The sequence below is a fragment of the Crinia signifera genome, chromosome 5 (assembly GCF_055691185.1).
Source record: "Crinia signifera chromosome 5, ASM5569118v1, whole genome shotgun sequence".
NCBI classification, from domain to species: Eukaryota; Metazoa; Chordata; class Amphibia; order Anura; family Myobatrachidae; genus Crinia; species Crinia signifera.
This window is the reverse complement of record NC_139221.1, coordinates 122,418,537-122,440,307: the sequence shown is the minus strand read 5'-3', so window position 1 is coordinate 122,440,307 and position 21,771 is coordinate 122,418,537. Positions and strand designations below refer to the sequence as shown.

General features: G+C 45.7%; 1 protein-coding gene across 1 annotated transcript in view; it reads left to right on the top strand.

Moving 5' to 3' along the window:
- BMP6 (bone morphogenetic protein 6) overlaps positions 1 to 21,771 on the top strand; it is a 206,464-nt gene that overhangs the window by 141,209 nt on the left and 43,484 nt on the right. The window contains exon 3 of the mRNA XM_083187957.1: positions 19,948 to 20,096. Coding sequence (XP_083044083.1) covers positions 19,948 to 20,096 — 149 coding nt within the window. The remainder of the gene's footprint in view (positions 1 to 19,947; positions 20,097 to 21,771) is intronic.

Genomic DNA, 21,771 nt, shown 5'->3' with positions numbered 1-21,771 from the left:
AGCAGTGTGTGCTGGGCAGAGGAGAAGAGCTGCAGCTGCTGCTGTCACTTAAGGGGAGGGGGCCCGGCAGGGGCGGATTGGGACTGCAATCCAGCCCAGGAGAACTCGTGCAGCAGCCCTTAGGAGGGGTGCTGGCGATGGCAGCCCGGGGGGGGGCGTTGGGGTGCTGGCGGAGGCTGCCCGGGGGGGGTTGGGTGGTGCTGGCGGAGGCAGCCCGCGGGGTAGCGCTGCTGTAATGCTGGCGGGAGCGAGAGGCGGCGGGCAGTGTTTGTTATGCGGGGCGGGGGGGCTCACCTGCTCTGTTGCCTCCAGGTGGGGGAACAGGAGCAGTGGGAGCCCGCGCTGACGCCGCACACGAAGCACTATGGGAGGTGCTGTGCGCTATCGCGCATGCGCAGCAGCCCTCCCGTGGCCATTTTGGATGTGGGAAAAGTGCCAAGAGAGTCCAGGGGGAGCGCGGCCGGCCCAGTTTTACGGCGTTTTGGGACGGCCCACCGGGAAATGGCCCGGTTTCCCGGTGGGCCAATCCGCCCCTGGGGCCCCACTGGGCCCTTCCATCAGACTTTGGCCTGGGTCATTTGTACCCCCTACCCCTTTCTCTCGGCACCCCTGATAATACAACACAGTAATGCCCTTTACACATGACACACATTATTAATGTCCTTATAAACATAATGCCCCTTACATATTCTACCAACCTTTATTAATGCCCTTCATACACATTATGACACACATAATGCCCCTTACACACATGTTGCACATTATTAATACCCTTATACACATGACACACATAATGCCCTTTGCACATATGTTGCACATTAATAATGCCCTTATACACATGACACACATAATGCCTGTTACACATGTTGCACATTAGTAATACCCTTATACACATGACACACATAATGCCTGTTACACATATGCCGAACACTATTGCACAACCAACCCACCTGCAGACAGCACTCGCACAGCTGCTAACACTGTGTCCTCTGCCTCTGCTTGGATACAGATATTTCCTCATACATCTTGCGGCCATGCAGCTCCTGGCCAGTTCTGCTAACGTTGGGTGCCTTTTTTGCTGAAAATTCATCTTATTTGCATTGTTATGTGACCAGGACACACAAGGAGCTTCCGATGATTAAAATGTTATGCGTCATGGCTATATTCTGTGTGCGACTGTGGCTGTACCTGCATGCAGAATGCTATGTTACAGTGATTTCCATGAATACACTACTTCATATGCAGATGAGGCTCACTCACACACAGAATATAGGCATGCTGCATATCATCTGCAGAAGCTGCTGGTGCCCCTAGGTATTTGCCTAGTTTGCCTATGCCTAGGGCCGGCTCTGGTGACAGCTTCTCTTCTGATGCTAGTAAAGGGCTACTTAATAGAAATTTCATAGTGGCACTTGCAAATGTAGACTTTTATTTCTTAGGCAATCCAAAACGATTATCAATAAAAAGGACTAAAACCAATTCTAGGTTTCACATTTACTTTAATACTGGGTACATTTCTCCTATGAACCAAGCTGCCAAATGTATTGGAGCTTGGTGCTTAGACCCTGTAGCCAATGCCACATGGACCATAAATATACAATAGATACAGTAGCACCTGTCCATGGGCCAGTTACGCCAAGCTTCAAGAAGTGATAAAGTGGAGAGTGATAAACAACCAGCCAATCAACTCCTAACTGCCATTGTATAGACTTGGTATCAAAAAGTTACGAGCTGATTGGCTGATGGTTTATCACTCTCCTCTTTATTACTTTTTGATTCTTGCTGCACCTGGCCCCATGTTTATCAGTGCCTGTTCTCCCTATAGATTGCAAGTTTGCGAGCAGGGCCTTCCTACCTCTATGTTCTATCACTGTTGTTTCCAATTGTACTGTGCAATGGAATATGCTGCACTATGTAAGAAATTGTTAATAATTCTAATAATAGTAATAGAAGCCTATGGGTTTCTTATTGCCATGTTTCCAGTGTCCCTGGGGCATGCATGTCAGCTGGCGCATGCACAGGTGAGAACCCCGGGTCATAAACCCGGATGTCCTATCATCACAAAGCGCAATTCATATCGATCTTATCGCCGTCCTGTGTGATTCCATCAATCACTGTTATGCTAGAGACCAGTGGTGGCTCTTACCATTTAGGAAGATGGGGGCTGCCGCAATGCGGCCCTACCCCCCCTCCGCTGCCGATGCCCCCGCCGAGATCCCCATGCCATCCTGGCCGCCGGTCCTCTGCACAGGGCCAGTGCATGCGCAGTAACTTCATACATGCTGCACATGCGCTGGCCCAAGCCTCCATGGGCTGCCTTTGCAGCAGCCCCTGAAGGTTTAATCCGGTTCCTGGGTATGGCGCATGCGCAGTATCATCTGTGGTACTGCGCATGCACAGAACCTGATTTGGGGGCTGCCACGCATTTGCGCAGAGAGCCATCCCAGAGGGAGGGAACAACTCCCAATTGGACTGCCTTGAGTGACTAACAGGTCAGACTTCCAATAGGAAGTCACTGCCAGTCACATTGAAGCCAGAGCAGTCTCACAGACTTCATCTGGCTTCACTTTAGGCAGAGACAGTGGCGGATTTTACCTGGGGGGCTGCAGCCCATACGTAAAAACCGCCACTGCTAGGGACATACAAAATGTGATGCTTGATGCATCCCACCCTATATGGGATGGTGCTTGCTGTGCTGATCATTAAACATCCTAGCACCTCATGTGTGTGTACCTCTAGCATGTTAAACCTTTAACTTAACTTATCTTAGCATTAAACCTGAAATAAAGATTCGGAGACATAGGTTTGGCAGAAATTGTTAGCTGATTTATTATTTGAAATATTTAAGCTAGTTTTGATTTGATTAAACTAATTTAAATAAATGGTGGCCAAGAAAGAACGGCTACTAAACTAAACTCCACCCTCAAACCCAGCATACGTAATCAAACTACCCTACCAAGCGGTATCCACTCGACCTACTACATTGACTACCACCCAGCCAGGTGGTCTCGCTGCCCCCGAGCGGGTGATCGAGCGAAAGGCCTAAGTCAATGAATAGGCGAGCACACCGAAAACAATCTATATACGTTGCATAAACAGGTAATGAAGGCTAAAAACTATTTACCTGCCGTTCTTTCCGCCGTTCTTTTCAGCCAACGCGATTAAACACCCCCGAAAAAAAACACCTTTTTAAACCCAAATGGTCACAGGGAAGGGAGGGAGGGAAAATTTCAGCAGGAAAGAGAGGAAGACTCCTCCCTTTCCTGCCCTAATGTTCAGCTAACTCTGCTATTCCCTAAGCACCTTATTGGATCCCCTGTAGGGATGCCAATCCCGGGGCATTTTTTCAATCCCGGGATCCGGGATTGAAAAATGCTCAATCCCGGGATTCCCGGGATCCCGGGATTGGCATCCTTAGTTTGCTGGCATGTGCCCTATACCCACTCCCACACCGGCCGACCCGCAGATTTACTTACATTGGCAGGCGGGCGGCCGGGAGTGGCGTGGGTTCTGAGGTGCACGGTGCCGTCGGGCTCGTGCACCTCCTCATATCATCAATGCAGCCGGGAGGAAGGCGCCGGCGCGCCGGCGTCGGTGAAGGGGCGGGCTGGCCGGCGCAGGAGAAGAGGTGGGGGCGGGCGGCCAGGAGGAGCGACGCTGTGGGCGGTGTGCGTGGCCTGCACAGCGTGACCGTCACGCTGCGCAGGCCGCACGCAGGGGTCTAGAACAGTCGGGCAGCGTCTGAGCGAGTGTTCAGACGCTGCCCGGTATTAGACTGCGCATGCGCAGTCTAATACCGAAATCCCGGGATTGGATACTCCAATCCCGGGATTGAAATCCCGGACTTTTTAGGGCCAAATCCCGGGATCCCGCCGATCCCGATCCCGGGATTGGCCACCCTAATCCCCTGAGTCACATGCTCCCCAAGGGTCACACACACAGCCTGGGATGTTTAACCCATTCCATACCTAGTGGTGGCATTACATTAATCTTCACTTTGGTGGCTGGGTTACAGTCGACTCCTCACATGTGCTTGAGATCTATGGTTTTCCACATTTTTCCACACAGTAATTCACAAAGATCAATACATAAACAACACATTATTCTACATTTCATACAAACAGGATAAATATTTTATCAGCATACACAATGTTTTAACATCTGCAGAAGCTGATGTGGATACATATTTTAATTTCTCCGTGTGATTCATTAGGAATGTCACTGCAGATCTGCTGGGAGTATAGTGCTCACATAATCCTCACAAAGGGAAGTGTAGTGATAGAGGCAGCCAGTTTCATATTTGGAAGATTTACGTTATGTTCTAGTGCAAGATGTGTAAGCCAACTAAGAGCAGCTGTTTAGCGCAAACAAGGATATAGTTCCTGACATGTCATATTTAGTTAAGTACTTAAACTATATTTCATTTTCTTTTGATGCTCTTAGGAATTTTGCATAAATTTAAATCTGTTGTTTGGCAACAATTGTTGTCCAGCAGGAATGCATGGTCCTTACACAGCAAATCAGTTCTCAAGACAAATTAATATAATGTGAGATTGTTATTTGGAGTGAACCTTGCTCAGTGGATGTGCAATCACACTAATGGTCATCTGGGGGGGGGTTATTTATCAATTTGATGTTGGCTGAAAATAAAGTTGATACTAAAAATTTCATCAGACTTTTCAAAGAGAGAATTTCCATGCAGCAGTGATTAGACCTCATTGGAAGAGCTATTCGTAATGACATTCACGTGTGACTAATGGCGCTGCATCAGTGTCCCAACACTAATGGAAGTTTTCCACAAAATCATCAATCTATGTTTTCAGTACTTAATACGTAGCAGTAAGCATTTTACACCCAAAACACATCCCAAAAATATTGCTTATATCTTTTCCTGGGTTATTATACTACCCAATGCCTAAAGGAAAAATCCCACAGAGTATTTGTAAAGGAAGCTGTGTATCTCTTTCTAGTATGTGGGTTCTTACAGCAATTCCTTTTTAAAGTAACTTTAGGTCTGATTCAGACCTGTCCGCTAGGCTTCAATGTTCGCGGACAAGCGAACAGGTAAATGCTCGACCAAACGCCCACACCCCCGCCGCGCGAATCCCCCTCTAACATGTGAGGGAATGTGTACGCTAACCCATCCTCTCGCATGGGGCCGAACTGGAGGAAAATCATTTGATGGTTGCACCAAACCATCGGTAATAAAAGTCAGTCTAGATTGAGTTTTATATTGGCTGCTATCTGCCGAATTTGGGGCGGGCTCTGATGTCTTGTGATCATGTGTCAGCTGCCTGCGCCGAGCAGTCATCGCCACACCTGCGTATGTAGGGGAACGCCCAGCATTTTTTGGAGGGGGATGCCCATAAACCGCTGGGTGTTCCCCTGCTGGCTCCACTGGCCCTCCCTTCCCGGAGCAAATGGCTTAGGGAGTTTGAAACTCGCCAAAGCCGTTCGCTCCCAGGGTTTGTGTATAATCACGCATGTGCAAACCCCGATCATCGGGGATGAAATCGGACCCAACCGAACCGGTCTGAATTGCCCTGTTTGTGTCGGTCTGTAGGAGAAATGTTTATAACTGCAACAGTACACTAAAGGCGGTACTCTTTACCTAGAACGGCGACCATCGCGACCTTCGTATGCACTAAAAAACGGGTGCGATGCGATGCCCGCGATTTCCCATAGGTATCCATGTTAAAAGTGTGATTGGACGCGATTTTAGTGTTCAATGCCTCAATGGCCGTGATTTTTCCATAGGAAACAATGTTAAATGGGCCACAGAGCCCAAATAGTCACCGTAAAGTCTGAAATGGCCCCCACAATTGTTAACGCCACCCCACGATCAACGTCAACCCGAAGCGTGGCGAGCGCAGCGAGCCCGCGAGGGTCGGCGGTACGCGTCCTCCGACCTTTTCATACCCCCACTATCCACGTCGGCGTGGAGTTGAGAATAGAATAGTGTGGTGAGCGCAGCGAGCCACCGAGGTAAACGCGTCCCTTCGCGGGCTTCACAGGTATCCGCGTCCCCTCGCGGGGCTCGGTGGCTCGCTGCGCTCGCCACACTATTTTATTCTCAACTCCACGCCAACGTGGATAGTGGGGGTAGGAAAAGGTCGGAGGACGCGTACCGCCGCCCCTCGCGGGCTCGCTGCGCTCGCCACGCTTCGGGTTGACGTTGATCGTGGGGTGGCGTTAACAATTGTGGGGGCCATTTCAGACTTCAAGGGCACTATTAGGGCTCTGTGGCCCATTTAACATTGTTTCCTATGGACAAATCGCGAGCATTGAGGCATTTAACACTAAAATCGCGTCCAATCACACTTTTAACATTGATCCCTATGGGAAATCGCGGGCGACCGCGATGCCAATCGCGGGCGCCGTTCTAGGTAAAGAGTACCCTAAAGGCTTTCGCTACTGAGCCAGTCAGGAAGCTCCCCAGTGGTCATGTTAAGGCAGCAAATGTGTGAGCTTTCATGGTGTAGTAATGATGTTGTTCATTGCACAATATATAGTCATTCTGAGTTGCATGCAATCTGCACACAATGCAGGTGTTCATGTAGTTGAGTGATTATATGCAACGGAGTATGCGCATACATTTTTTTAAAACAGCTGTTGCTGTTGCATTTGGGTCATACCCACTCTCCCAAATTCTGCACGGGATTCCAGAATTTTTGGGGTAGTCCCTTGCGGGTGAGGCTGCTGATGCCAAAACCCTAAAGAAAACAAACAAAAAACTGCATCTTCTAACTATTTTTAAGAATCAATCTTCTTGTATTTATACCCAGGGCCGTTTCTAGAGGCGGACAAGCCGTGCAGCAGCCCGGGGCGCCGCACGGCTTGTCCGCCTCTAATAAACAGCCGGGGCGCCCGGCAGCAGCTCCCCCCAGCACTGCCTCCCTTCCTCCCCCTCTCCGGCTCCCCTCTCAGCTCTCACCGCGTCCACCGCCGGCGCCGCTGATTAATTTCCCAGGGGAGGGGAGGGAGCGCATCGTGCGTGCGTCTCTCCTTCCCCTCTCTCACTGTGTCACTGGGCTGTCAGCTAATCAGGAGACAGCCCGCGATGTATGAATGGCTGACAGCTCAGTGAAGGGGAAGGAGAGACATGCGATGCGCTCCCCTCCCCTCCCCAAGGAAGATGAAGAAGAGGCAGAAGCAGAGGCGATGGCAGCAGGGGGAGGCACAGTGAGTTACTGTGTATGCTGCTTCCGGCACTGTGGGGCATATTGGCACTGTGGGGGCATATATCTGTGGCACTGTGGGGGGCATATTTGGCACTGTGGGGGCATATATCTGTGGCACTGTGGGGGCATATATCTGTGGCAAAGTGGGGGCATATATCTGTGGCACTGTGGGGGCATATTTGGCACTGTGGGGGCATATATCTGTGGCACTCTGGGGCATATTTGGCACTGTTGGGGCATAGCTGTCACTGGGGGCATATATATGAGGCGCTGTGGGGGCATATGTGTGGCACTGTGTGGGAATAGCTGTCACTGTGGGGGCATATATGTGTGGCGCTGTGGGGGGCATATCCAGCACTGTGGGGGCATATATCTGTGGCACTGTGGGGGCATATATCTGTGGCACTGTGGGGCATATTTGGCACTGTTGGGGCATATCTGTCTCTGTGGGGGCATATATGTGTGGCGCTGTGGGGGCATATGTGTGGCCTTTGAGGGAATAGCTGTCACTGTGGGGGCATATATGTGTGGCGCTGTGGGGGGCATATGTGTGGCACTGTGGGGGCATATGTGTGGCACTGTGGGGGCATATTTGGCACTGTGGGGGCATATCTGTGGGGACATATCTGTGGGGGCATATTTGGCACTGTGGGGGCATATGTGTGTCACTGTGGGGGCAAATATGTGTGGCACTGTGGGGGCATATCCAGCACTGTGGGGGCATATCCAGCACTGTGGGGGCATATGTGTGGCACTGTGTGGGAATAGCTGTCACTGTGGGGGCACATATGTGTGGCGCTGTGGGGGGCATATCCAGCACTGTGGGGGCATATATCTGTGGCACTGTGGGGGCATATATCTGTGGCACTGTGGGGGCATATTTGGCACTGTTGGGGCATATCTGTCTCTGTGGGGGCATATATGTGTGGCGCTGTGGGGGCATATGTGTGGCACTGTGGGGGCATATCTGTGGGGACATATCTGTGGGGGCATATTTGGCACTGTGGGGGCATATGTGTGTCACTGTGGGGGCATATATGTGTGGCACTGTGGGGGCATATCTGGCACTGTGGGGGCATATTAGTAAATGGCATCAGTTGTGCGACAGCGGCTCGTGGGGCATAATGTGTAATGGGCATTACAGTGTGGGGAGTATTGCGTAATTGCCATCCCAGTGTGGGGTGTAATGGGCATCACGGTGTGCAACAAAAATGTGTAATTTTTATCACGGTGTGCGGCGTAATATGTAATTGGCATCACAGTGTGCGGCATAATGTGTAATTGTCATCACAGAGTGTGACGTAATGTGTAATTGTCATCACGGTGTGCGGCGTCATGTGTAATTGGTATCATGGATAAATAGTGTATAATGATTTAAGTAGCCTGTCATTGTTTGGCCTTGATCTGTGAGGCGTACTAGGTCACTGTGTGGGCCTTTATATTTTTTATGTCACTGTGTGGCCTTCAGCCCGCCAACTTAAGTGCAGGAGGACAATGACAACTCCTGCGGTAACCAATGTCTGGTCACGCAGGTCACAAAAGTGTGATGTAAGGTAATTGTTTTCCGGCTAGGCCACGCCCTTATATTAAGCCACACCCCATTTTAAATTAAGCCACACCCCTATTTCGGCGCGCGCCTCCGGCGCGCTCAATGTCTTCTATGCCATGTTATGTATTTGGGAGGGGGGGGGCGCATTTTTTTTTTTTCGCCCTGGGAGCTAAATTGTCTAGAAACGGCCCTGTTTATACCTCAGATGCTGCTTTGGGCCCTGTCCTTCTCCGCCATTTATGCCATCTGCTGCAGAAAAATAGGGTGTTTCTGTTGGAAGGTTGGAAAGTTAGTAGGATCCCTGCCTTGTGGTCAGTGACTTTATATGGCATTTGAAACTGCAGATTGCAATGTGTGATTCTAACACACCATTCAATGTACTCAGAGGAAAGTGCACTCAGAGGAAAGTGCACACTGATGTTCCTGAGCAGATAGAGCAGAGATGTACTGTACAGTACACACAGCAGTGATTGACAGCTAGAGGAAGCAGGCAGTGTTACAGGGTTGTAAATGATTATGGTGGACATAGTTACTGTACATGAGGGATTGAGGGAGGCATGATGGTATGGAGCATACATCTTCTCACCTGAAGAGGAGTTGCAGCTGATCACAGAGGGTGTGGAGCCATGCATTTTGTGTCATTTAGTCCCACCCCATTGCATAGTAATCCCATGAATCATGAATCTAACAAAAGTGGGTGGAGCAAAAGTGATGTAATTATGATGTAATTGTATCATATTGACCCCTCCCTACAGATCCTCAGTCCCTGTCACTAGACTCCCAATCTTCCGCAGGTCCAGGGGACTACCTATATAAATTGGTAGATAAGTATTGTAATATATTAGGTACATAATCATGTGGGGAAAAGACACGTTGGGGCTAGTGAGCTGATAATGATGTTGGGAACTGATAGAGGATATGACAATTCTGGGGAATTTGATGGTGACATAATGCCCATAATAAGGAGACATATCCTTGCAGGGATTCGGTATGAAATCCTGACAGTCAAAATCCCGACGGCTATTGACAGATGGTCAAAATCCCGACAAGGTCAAAATACCGACATTTAAATTGCCAACAAGATCAAAATTCAATATCATATACAATGTAGATAGGTGAAAAAAGTCAACATGACTTTCGGTCTACAGGTCGCGAGGTCGACATGGGTTTTTCCGTTTTTTTACCCGAATGTCGACACAGTTGGAAGTCAACCGCAGCCCCTCACATCGCTCGCTTCGCTCCCAATGCTTCGGGCACACTATTTTATTCTAGCACCAAGCCCTAGTGGATGGTAGGACATGAAATACCGCCTGTCGGCACATGTCGGGTCAAAAAACAGTGAAAAAATCCATGTCAACCTTGCGACCTGTCGACCGAAAGTCATGTTGACCTTTTCACCTGTCTACATTTTACATGTCAGTATTTTGACCTTATCGGGATTTTAAATGTCGGAATTTTGACCTTATCGAGATTTTGACCACGTCGGGATTGTAAATGTCGGTATTTTGACCTTGTCGGGATTTTGACCGTCGGTCAATGGTTGTCAGGATTTTAACCATCGGGATTTTGACTGCATCCCCCTTGCAGAAGGGCATGGCCTCAATGAAGATTCCGTACCAAGCAGTCATGCACTGGGAAATAGTGTGAAACTCACATCATTTTCTTCCCCTATTTTCCAATGTTGGCAGAGTATATATCGGTGCTTGTGGTGTTGCTAGACACACTTTTGGAGGCTTAACAAGGAATTGTGGTTTATTGTAGCAATATGCACAGGTTAACAGGGTAGTCAAGAGTTAACATGCATATACAGAATATAGCAGATATATAACATGCAGGTGTATGGTGCAGGTACTTTCCTGTAACTGGATTGGCAGTGTGGAAGATGGAGGGCTCTCATGCAGTAGAAGTCTGCACAGCTGTGCAGACTTGCTTGTCTTGGTCTGTGAGTACAACAATGGCTCTAGCATGGACTGTGTAATGTGTTTGGAGAAGGACAGCACCCATTTAAGGAAAAAAATGACCCCATTTATTTACTTTTAAAGATAGCAAAGCCTGTGCAGATCAACGTAATCTATGCAATGATGTCACTGAAATATATTGTTAACATATCGCTCAGGTCACGGTAAGAAGCCTATGGGTTTCTTACCAGAGCCTTGCCACCCCGCACGGACCCCCGCTTCCCCGCCCGAACCCCTGGTGACCCACCTCACCTGTGTCTGGGCTGCCCGGACCAGTGACCTCCTCTTCCCTAGCCCTGCACTAAATGAAAAATGTGGTAAAAACCCTGTTATCTGGGTTTTTATTGCATTTTGAGATGCAGGAAAATTTGCACGCTGAGCTTTCGCTGCTAGGGGTATCACCAGAAAAAGCTGGCAATACTGTATAGAAGCCTATGTGCTTCTTACCATGACCCCCGCCGCCACCCACACGGACCTCTTAACTTTTCCAGAGGGGGGGATGGAGACCTGCTGCACCCAAAAAGGGGTGGGGGCTTGAGTGGGTAGGAATTGCCTCAGATGGAGGGACAGAGCCTTGAGCCACTACCCCTGTTATCATAATTTTGGGTGGTGCCCACCGCTCCTTGAGTAACTGGGGAGACCCCAGGTCTCCATCTCGCAAATGGGCCAGATGTATCAAGCTTCAAAAGTGATCAAATGTAAGCTGTGTACACATGCTTAGATTTTTCCCTGTTTCGATGCGAGCTCCCGTTTTCTCAAAATCGAATAGAAAAATCTACTGTGCAGCCAAGGAAATCTCGAATTCGATCCAGTAAATCGAATGAGTACATTGTGCCTACATTGTGAAATCAAAATCGAATCGAATGCAAAAGTACAGATCTAATGCCAAATCGAATGGGATGATCTAATGCCAGAACTAATAGAAAATCGAATCTAACATCAAATCTAAAGCAAATCTAAGCGTGTGTACAGGGCTGTAGAGTGATAAACAACCAGCCATTCAGCTCCTACCTGCCATGTCACAGACTGGGTTTGAAAAATGACAGGTAGCAGCTGATTGGCTGATTGGTTATCACTCTCCAATTTACCACTTTTGAAACTTGATACATCTGGCCCCCTGTGAGATGCCATGTGCACAGCATCTATTCAGTGATCACCAGCTGCTTTGCAGAGCACCGCTTGCGGGTGGGATAGCGGTACTTTCCAGCTGTAATCGGGACAGTTATGAGGTATTAAATTACCATGCATCCATCCTGATTGAAATGAAACATGTCTCCCCACAGTCAGGCCTACCCATCGGCTGGTGTGTTTTCTTTTAATGTATTATTTCATTCTCAGAATATTTTATAGTTTACCAAAGTTACTGTATAATATGAATATATATTCTTATTCAGAATAAAAGAGTCCCTGGATGTTTTCTTTCACTCATGAAGAAATCCCGGGTTGACCTGTGTTCACAGGCAAAAACCCTGGCTTATAGCTACATGTGTAAAAGGGATACAACACTGCTTTGGTGCTTGCAATCAGTGATGTGGATTATTTTACACCTTGCTTATACTAGGAACACTTGGTATACTGGAGGCTAAGCTAATAAGGGCTGCTCTTTAATACAGTACCCCTTTCACATCGCACAAAATGACTGGGTTCATGCCGGTTCGACCCAGTAATTCGTGGGTTACAGCTAACTGGTAGCAATGCAGCAATTCGAAGTGGGTAAAGGTTCTTACCGGTTCATTGCTGTGCAGTGTAAATGGGTTAATTGGGTCAAACAACCTGTTTCCCATTCACACTATGGAGGAGGCAGCGATTGGAGCAGCGCCAGCTCTAAGCACTGCTTAATCCCCCCGCCCCCGGCGATGCTCCGACACGCCCCCACATGACGTTAGCGAGCCAGCAATATTGCCGGTTCGCTGATTCAATCTGAACGGACCACACATGCAGGGTCGCACCGGGGCTGAACCGTTTAAACGTCCCGGTGCGACCCTGCATTGCGGTCTGAAAGCAGTTCTGAAAGATTTATATACAGTACTTTAGGCATCAAGTTTAAATACAAACACAATTTTAGACCTTGAGATAAAATGTAACATTGCACATACAGTACACTGTAGAATATTTAATTCCACACTAGAGCTGTCTATGTATGAAATTACCTTCAATTAAAATGAGATTATAAAGCACTTTCTACAGAGTCTTTGAAGTAGCATAGATGGAACGTTTTCACGGATTAGATATATTTTTTATTAACATGTTTAATTAACGTTCCATTGAAACGCTGTTGATGCACGGCAATTGTTTTAACACCTGGTTTAATTGTAAGCTTTGAACTTCAGCCAAAATATGGTAAGATATAATTAAAATGGGGGTGGGATTGGTTTGCCCTGTCAACTCCTTCTGTTATCCCACTAGAGCTAAGTGAGTTTTACATTACAAGCATGGATTGGAGGTGTGACAAAGCTTTCATTATTTCATGTGGACGGTGTTGTGCTTTCTGCAGTGTCGCTTCACACCTGAAGGCTCTTCCATCTTGTGCATTCTGCTGTGGACACGTGAAGGTTCATAATGCAGTTTCCCTGGTGATGTAGGATTATTATGACTACCTGCATTCGCAATTATATTCTATGTATTTGCCTCTACTGAATGCCTCTACAAATCCAATGCAAAAATAACTTGTGTGAATTAAATAATGCATAATATTATGTATATATATATATATATATATATATATATATAGAGAGAGAGAGAGAGAGATACTAAGCTAAATTACAGCTGTAATTCAGGTGTTACAGAAAAAATAAAAACATATTATTCATGTTTGTGTTATGATGGACAAATGTTGAATTTGCTGCTAATTTGCTTCTAGGGCACCACACTATATACCAGGTGTTACGGATTAAAGTGACTTTAGTGGATTTACGTTTGCTAATCTGGATTTGTGTTGGCAATTGTACAGTCTAACAAGGTCTTCAACAGTGACCACAAAGGGGCGTGGCCAGGCTGCTATAAAGCTTGTAGGCTTGCTCTCTGCTGTGCTCCAGATGTGACGTGTCAGCAGAGTTACCATATGAAATTGTGGTGCCTGATACTGACAGGACCCTACCACCCCCCTATATATTTTTTTGGGGAATATACCAAATCCAAAAAATAATGGGATAATCAATAAAATTTCAATAGGGAAACTGTATTAATCAACAAGCTTTCGGGCAGTAACCCCCTTCATCAGGATACAGTACATTCCAACAGCAAATTAGATACAGGTACAACCTTTTATCCCCCCATCTGGCTTGTTCTCCTGCCGCCGCCAGCACTGCATCACCACCGCTGGCAGAAGTGGCCGCTCAGCGTACTTCTGGGCACTGACGTCCCGGTTGTTGCAAAGCAACCCCGGCTTGCATTCCACCTGAAGTCCAGCACTCCATGTCCATCAGCAGCTGGGAGCCCACAGGGGGACCTATGGAGAATGAAGCCCTACATTTAAAAACAAATATACAAAAAAACGGTACTTGTTTCCTAGCACGGCGCCCATCTCGTTGATTGTATTCCTTAAGTTTTAGGCACTTAAGGCATACAACTTAACGAGATGGACCCGATTGTGTGTCAATCACCAGCTAATTTGCCGGTGAAAGACAAAATCGGGTTGATCGCGTCCATCGCGGCCCCTAATAAGGGGCCGCGATGCGACCGACGCGATCAACGCAATTTTCCCATAGGGAACAATGTAAAATTATTTTTAAAGTGAAAATCGGGTTGATCGCGTCGGTCGCGGGCCATTATAATGGCCCGCGATGCAATCAACGTGAGCAACCCGATTTTACATAGGTTACAATGAGAAATGGGCCAATATGGCCAATTTCAAATTGAATATGGTTTAAAGTATGTTTAATGCCCCCCCATTGTTAACGCCACCCCACTATTGACGCCAACCCGAAGCGTGGCGAGCGGCGGCGGTACACATCCTCCGACCTTTTCATACCCCTACTATCCACGTCGGCGTGGAGTTGACTTTATATAGTGTGGCGAGCCACCGAGCCCGAAGCGTGGCGAGCGGACGCGGATATCTGTGAAGCCTGCGAAGGGACGCGGATACCTGTGAAGGTATCCGCGTCCCCTCGTGGGGCTCGCTGCGCTCACCGCGCTTCGGGCTCGGTGGCTCGCTGCGCTCGCCACACTATATAGAATCAACTCGCCACGCTTCGGGTTCGCGTCAATAGTGGGGTGGCGTTAACATTGGTGGGGGGGCATTTGAAACATGAGGGGGGGTTTGGTATTAAAATGGGGGGTTTTGGGGCTTTTTACATTGAAATCAATGTAAAATCGGGTCTCAGGGACCATTTTACATTGATTCCAATGTCAAAATCGGGTCGATCGCATCGCATGCGATGCGATCGACCCAATTTTTCCGTTCCGATGGATACAATCAAAATCGGTGGCGCCGTGCTAGGAAACAAGTACCAAAAAAACTATACATACAATACATATAAATGACATACACAAAAACGACCACAAGAGTGAACAGTAAATACACCAAGAGAATATACATAGATAATTAAAAGAGCAGAGCACAATACATTTTAGTTACAATTTCTTCTATAGCACATATTACGTTGCGCTTTACAATTGGAAACAACAGTGATTAAACAAACTGGGTAAAAACAAACCGACATAGAGGTAGGAGGGCCCTGCTCACAAGCTTACAATCTTACAATACATAAGATCTGATCACATAAGGGAATTTCAGTTGTTCTTATCATTTAACCCATTAGGGCAGTGGTTCCCAAACTGTGCGCCTAGGCTCCCTGGGGTGTCTCGGGACACTTGCAGGGGTTCCTCGGGTCGGTCGTCCAGGACCAAATCAAATTATTTATTATCAATTACTTCTGGACAAATCCAGTGCTGGTGGCTGCCAATCATAAAATGTGTAAAATCAGAAGCAAATCCTGCCCTTTACCACATAACTGAACCTAAGAAGCATATAAACACAATCTACTTCATTTGATATATATTTTTTGGGGTCTAGGGGTGCCTTGGAAAAATTCTGATACTCTAGGGTGCCGTGATTAGAAAAAGATTGGGAACCCCTGCATTAGGGTAAATGGTATTTAACCTTAATATCCAGCGAGACTCTAGGAGTAACAGGCTCTTAGCCCTGTCACCTTCACACGGGCATTCCCTGATGTGATCGATCATAAAACACCTGAGAGGAGATCATTCATGCCCCTTCATTTTAAAATGACACGCCACAGGCTGATAGATCTCCCTGCCAGACAAAGCCAGGTTGATCACCAACCTGTGGAGCACCATTCTGTCACGAAAGGGGCGAGTGGTCTGGCCTACATAGTAATATCCACAGGGGCAAACAATGACATACATAACAAATACTGTTTTGCAGGTCAGAAAATGACCTAAAACCTTACACTTTTGACCTTCAAGGAGGTTAGGGTCATAACCCTGCTTAATAAATTTCTGAATGAGATAATCTAGACAACAAGGGATCTTGACCGGATCGCGGATCAATCTCGCCACTCTTTCCATATGAGATAAAGGAAGCCCTTTCTTCAAGTCAAGGGGGTAAAATGTATTTCTGGAGTATATCTCTGTCTCCCAAAAGGGGGGCAGAAAAGTAGGGGGAGCAGTGAGTGAGATGTTCCACTTGATGTGGCTGCTGCAAAAATAGGTTTAGTCGAAACCTAAAAAATCAAACAAAGAAAACACAAAAAATGCAGCGCCTAAGATAATAAAAAAACTGAATGCCGATTGAATTGACTTTACATATAGAGTTACATCAGAAAATTAAAATAACATTTTGATCAATAAATATGGGGATATATATATAAAAAAAATAATTAGATACAGATATATAAAAACCACATTAAAAAGCATGTTTTGCAGCATAGTTACATAGTAGAAGAGGCTGAATAAAGATTTGCGTCCATCTAGTTCAACCTATGTTTATAATAGATTATCCCTTGTTGTATAGTATGTTCCAATATTTTAAAGACAGATTATGTTACTTATTCATACCCGTGGATATTTTTAACCAATAAATGTTTATCTAACCTTATTTTAAACGTATTTATAGTGTCTGCCGACACCACTTCTCCAGGAAGAGAGTTCCAAAGTTTGACTGTTCTGACTGTAAAGAAATGTTTTCTTCTAGATGAACAAAATCTTTTTTCTTCTAATCTAAACTCGTGCCCTCGCGTCCAAGATTCCTGTCTAGCAGAAAAAAGGGTGTTTGACAGTTCCTTATATTGGCCCCCAATATATTTATGCATGTCGAGTATATCCCCCCTTAAACGTCTTTTCTCTAGTGTAAATAGTCCCAGATTGCTTAATCTTTGCTCGTAGCTTAAATTCTCCATTCCCCTAATAAGCTTAGTTGCTCTTCTTTGGATTTTTTCTAATTCTATGATGTCCTTTTTATAGCACTTGATGACACTGTCCATTCCTAGATATACCTGGAATAGTATAAGCAGTTTTTAGGGCAGTTTATTTAGCATCCGCCTTTTTTGGATCTAGGGTCCAGAATATCCTGCAGACTGTTAGGGTTCCTCCTTTAGGATTATGGAGAGTCTGGTTTCTGGTATAGAGTCCCCTTTATTTGTAATCCATTCAGTACAAGGCGTGGAAGTTGACCATCGGTTGGAGCTCAAGTTACCGATATCCAAATGGTTAGTCCATCCAGGCTGGTTCGGGATTGTGTCCAAATTGGAAATAAATGCTGCATATATTGATTCCTTCTAACGTGGTTCGCTACAAGTAGCTTTCCTCTAACGCGTTGGATTTTTAGTGGCGCAGGAAAGCAATGTATGTGTTATCGCCACCAAAGCCCACCAATGTATATTGTTATAGCGGAAATGCATACATTGTTGGTGCAAGTGCTCTGTTTACTATGAGGAATATACAAAGGACATGCGGGCATCACCTAAGGCTGAAGGCTATGTTACTCTGCATATCACTGCTTGGCCTTGTCAAAGATTAATCTCCATGCTACTTGTTATCATCAGCCACCAGCTTTTGAAGAAGGGCAAAGGCAAATTAGGGATTGTGTGTGCAGTGTACAGCACTACCATACTCTTATTTAAATTGTCACTGTTACTAAATTCGTTACTGCCCAGCTTCCTTTTATCATATATTCATTTTTGATACATCTAAATCACCCCCTGATAAATGCTCTGAAAAATAGTGAAAAAAGCCTCAAATCCATCAAGCAATTCTTGAGATTATCCTGTCAGACAGAAGCTTTCCAGGGACTTTATTTTATTTAGAGAGATATGCACCTGGTTAACGCTCAAGGAAATACTGTAATGCCATTACTCTGTGTGATTTAAAAAAGGGGTAGTGTCTTTGGCACTCTATGGAAATCAACTTCATAAAAGGTCACCTACAGTTGGCTTTCATCAAACACATAAAACCCTAAGCAGATGGAGGATAATATTCTTTGTTTATGACCAGTTCCAGCGTGTTGGCACGTCCCAGGTCCTGTCACTGGCATGTCACATCAGGGGCACAGCAGATGGCAAACATACAAGCCTTCCAAAAGCCGTTCACAGCCAGAATTTGATCTGTTGCTGTTCCTACAGCTACTGTATATCATCAGTCACTATGAAGGGCAGGGTAATTGTTACAGTAATGCCCAGTGATTAGGTAGGCCAATCCTAATATATCTGTTCATTGAATAAAGTTAGAGATGGCTTTTCTTTTAAACATACATATATTTATTATCTAACACATGACGTACTCAAACCCTTAAATACATGACTGTTTTAGGTTTAAAACTAGAGAGGTGCGGGTTCAAAATTAACCAAATCAAAAAAAAGAAAAAATCTTATTGGTTATTGGCTGTCATGTGTTTTGGATAGCCAATAAGATAAATCCAGGTACAGTAATTCCGAGATTTGCTCTAGTTTGGCGAAAAGAACCAAGTAAATCTGAATCCAATTTCTAGGTACAACACTCCGGCTGCTCCTGCCACACAGTGGGCCTAATTCAGATGTGGTTGGAGGTGCTATTATAGTTGCTTCTAAGGGATCATCAGTGATAGTGCTGTATGGTAATGCAGCATGAGATGTCTTTTACAAGTACTTGCCTCCTACTGCAGTAGTGATCCTGGTACATGGCATGGAATCACTCACTCACAATCTGGTCACAGAAGCCAGGAAATCTCTGTACAGAGTGGATTGCTGATCAGCGAATTCACAAATCGAGCAATTATCAAATGACTGCGCATGTGTACCATACTCATTACGCATGCGTGAGCCCAAATAACAACCGAAAATGCATATGGATCGTAACTACAATGTGGACAGGGTTTGACTGTCCACATGGTGGTTCCCTGCAGTTTTCAGAAAAAACACAGGTGTGCCCAAGCGTTTTAAGCGCTGGCCTCGATCAGCCTGTGTCAGTCGCAGATTTGAGGAAGGTCAGAGCTACTGTACCTCACTTTTGCACAGACTAGAAAAAACATTAGATGGTTTGGGAATTGCCATCCTGTGCGGCAAGACTCGTTCTCTCATGTGCTGTGCGCGGGCAAAGCACATGGGTTAAAAAAATCTTAATAATTTTCTGTCCCATAAAATAAACAGTATTTTAGATGTTGAATTGGTTTTAGATTTTTTATATCATGTATAGTTTTTGAGAAACACATTAATTACATTTTTCAAAATCTACACTTTTTTGCCAATATGGCTGTTATTACATGTAAAATATGTATAAATGTATCTTTAAAATGAAAGAGCGTACAATTTTCAGCTATATTTCGATGCAGGAATATCTCTTTCCAGCGCCAAGCAATAGTCTGCCAACAGACTTTCACTTTCCTTGGTATTTCTTCCCAGTGTCTAAGTTATCCTGATAAAATCAATTGCCATGTTTATCACTGGTTGGTAAAAAGTAAATTTTTAGACTCCTAAAAATTAAGGCATGTACAAGGGGGGGTTGGAGTTAGGCTGCTGGGCAGGGTGGTTAGGTTTAGGCACTAGCAGAGAGGGTGAGGGTCGGACTATGGGTGGGTGGTTTTAGGGTTAGGCAGTTGCAAGGGAGGGTTAGGGTGGTATGGGGAGAGGATTGGAGTACGTACAGAACCCTTTCTGGGATTCTCTTTATCAAGATGCCGGATTGAAAAATGCAAAATCCATGAGTCATAAATAAAAATTGCGATTGCAGTTCTTGTCCCAACTGGATTTGCTCATTAGTCCTAAATGATGTATATGATATGTACAGGAATACAAACTAAAATTACTTTCTCTTGTTCTGAAAACAGGGACTCTGATTTTTTTCTGTTGGATACCCAGACAGTTTGGGCCTCTGAAGAAGGATGGCTGGAATTTGACATCACTGCAACAAGCAATTTATGGGTAATGAATCCACAGCATAATCTTGGACTACAACTGAGTGTGGAAACCAGAGATGGTAACTACTTGTTCACACTCCAAATGTTCTAAATGATATTGACTCCATTGTGTAAAGCTAGTAATGATATTGTGCAAAGCTAGTAATGATTTTTTAATTGTTAATATCTTCTGGAAAAGAGTGAGAGGGCGATGGGTGTAGCCAGGGAATGGGCAACTAGAGGAGAAAGTGGGTGATGCCAGGGGTAAGCATAGTAGGAAGTAGAGGATGATGGGGAGAGCAGTCAGTGACAGGTAGAGATAGTGGGAAATGGAGAGGCAGTGGGTGAGTGGGAGAGGCAAAGTGTGATGCTAGAGGGTGACAGGGAGAGACAGAGAGAGTAAAAACAGATAAAAAATTACAGTGCAAGACAATTCAGGACAAGTACATGGTAAATATGGATAGTTTCATCAAGGGGTAGGACACTGAAGCAATTATCAGGGTGGCAGATATATTCTAAGAAAAGCACATGAGGAGGATAGCATGCATTCAGCTGCACTTTAAGAGAGGAGGAGGCCTCCACCATTCGGGCCCCTTCTCTCTTCTCACTGTAGTACCCCGGCTTAAACTCTACTGTGCTTGTGCGGCCCTCCGAAAAATGACGCGGTAAGTAAGTAGTAAAAATAGGAGCAGTCTGTGACCAGGGTCTGCAAACAATTTCCTGGTCCTAGCTGAGCAGTTTCTGTGGTCATTGGGGCAGATGTATTAAACATGGTAAAGAGATAAAGTGGAGATAAAGTGGAAGGAGATAATGCCCCAGCCAATTAGCTGTGTTTGAAAAATGACAGTTGGAAGTTGATTGGCTGGTGCATTGTCTCCTTTCACTTTATCTGCACTTTATCTCTTCACCAGGCTTAATACATCTGTCCCATTGTGAGTAAACTTCAGCTTACTCAGATGACCAATTCTGCCAACATCAGGACCAATGCTGCATCTTCAGAGACGCTACACGGATCACAGATGGAGGCATCTTTACTGTATATATCGCTTCTGAATCATATCTGGATCTAACTCACACGTACATATCCACATTGTTGAGAATTAGGTTTGTTCTAATACCAAAGTGGGCCATCTGGGACATTATACCAAGTTATAGCCCATCTGACCTCTCTGGAGGTGCTCGCCAACTGTTAGCAAAGACTGCAGCTGCTGCAAGGAAGACCATCTCATCTCAATGTATACATTGTCATTGGGCCTGATTCTGATTTATTTGCAAAAGCTAATTCTCTATCTAATGGACAAAACCATGTGCACTGCAGGTGCACATGGTTGCCTGTGACAATGATCAATAATTATAGAGATACAGGGGCAGATTTATTAAGCCCGGTGAAATGATAATGTGGCGGGTACTTTATCACCAGACAATCAGCTCCAAACACCTCATTATTTACAACCATAGCACTGAGGTCATAGGTTAGGTCACTATGGCCCTAACTGTGCGGAGTTTGTATATTCTTCCCATGCTTGCGTGGGTTTCCTCCAGGTACCAAAAATATACTGGTAGGCTAATTGTCTCCCAACAAAAATGAACCCTAGAATGTCTGTGTACATGTGGTAGGGAATATAGATTATAAGCTCAACTGGGGCAGGGACTGATGTGAATGTTCATATATTCTCTGTAAAGAGCGGCAGAATATGTGTGCGCTGTACAAAAAACTAGTAATAAATAAAGAAACCCAGACTTTTACTTGGCAGT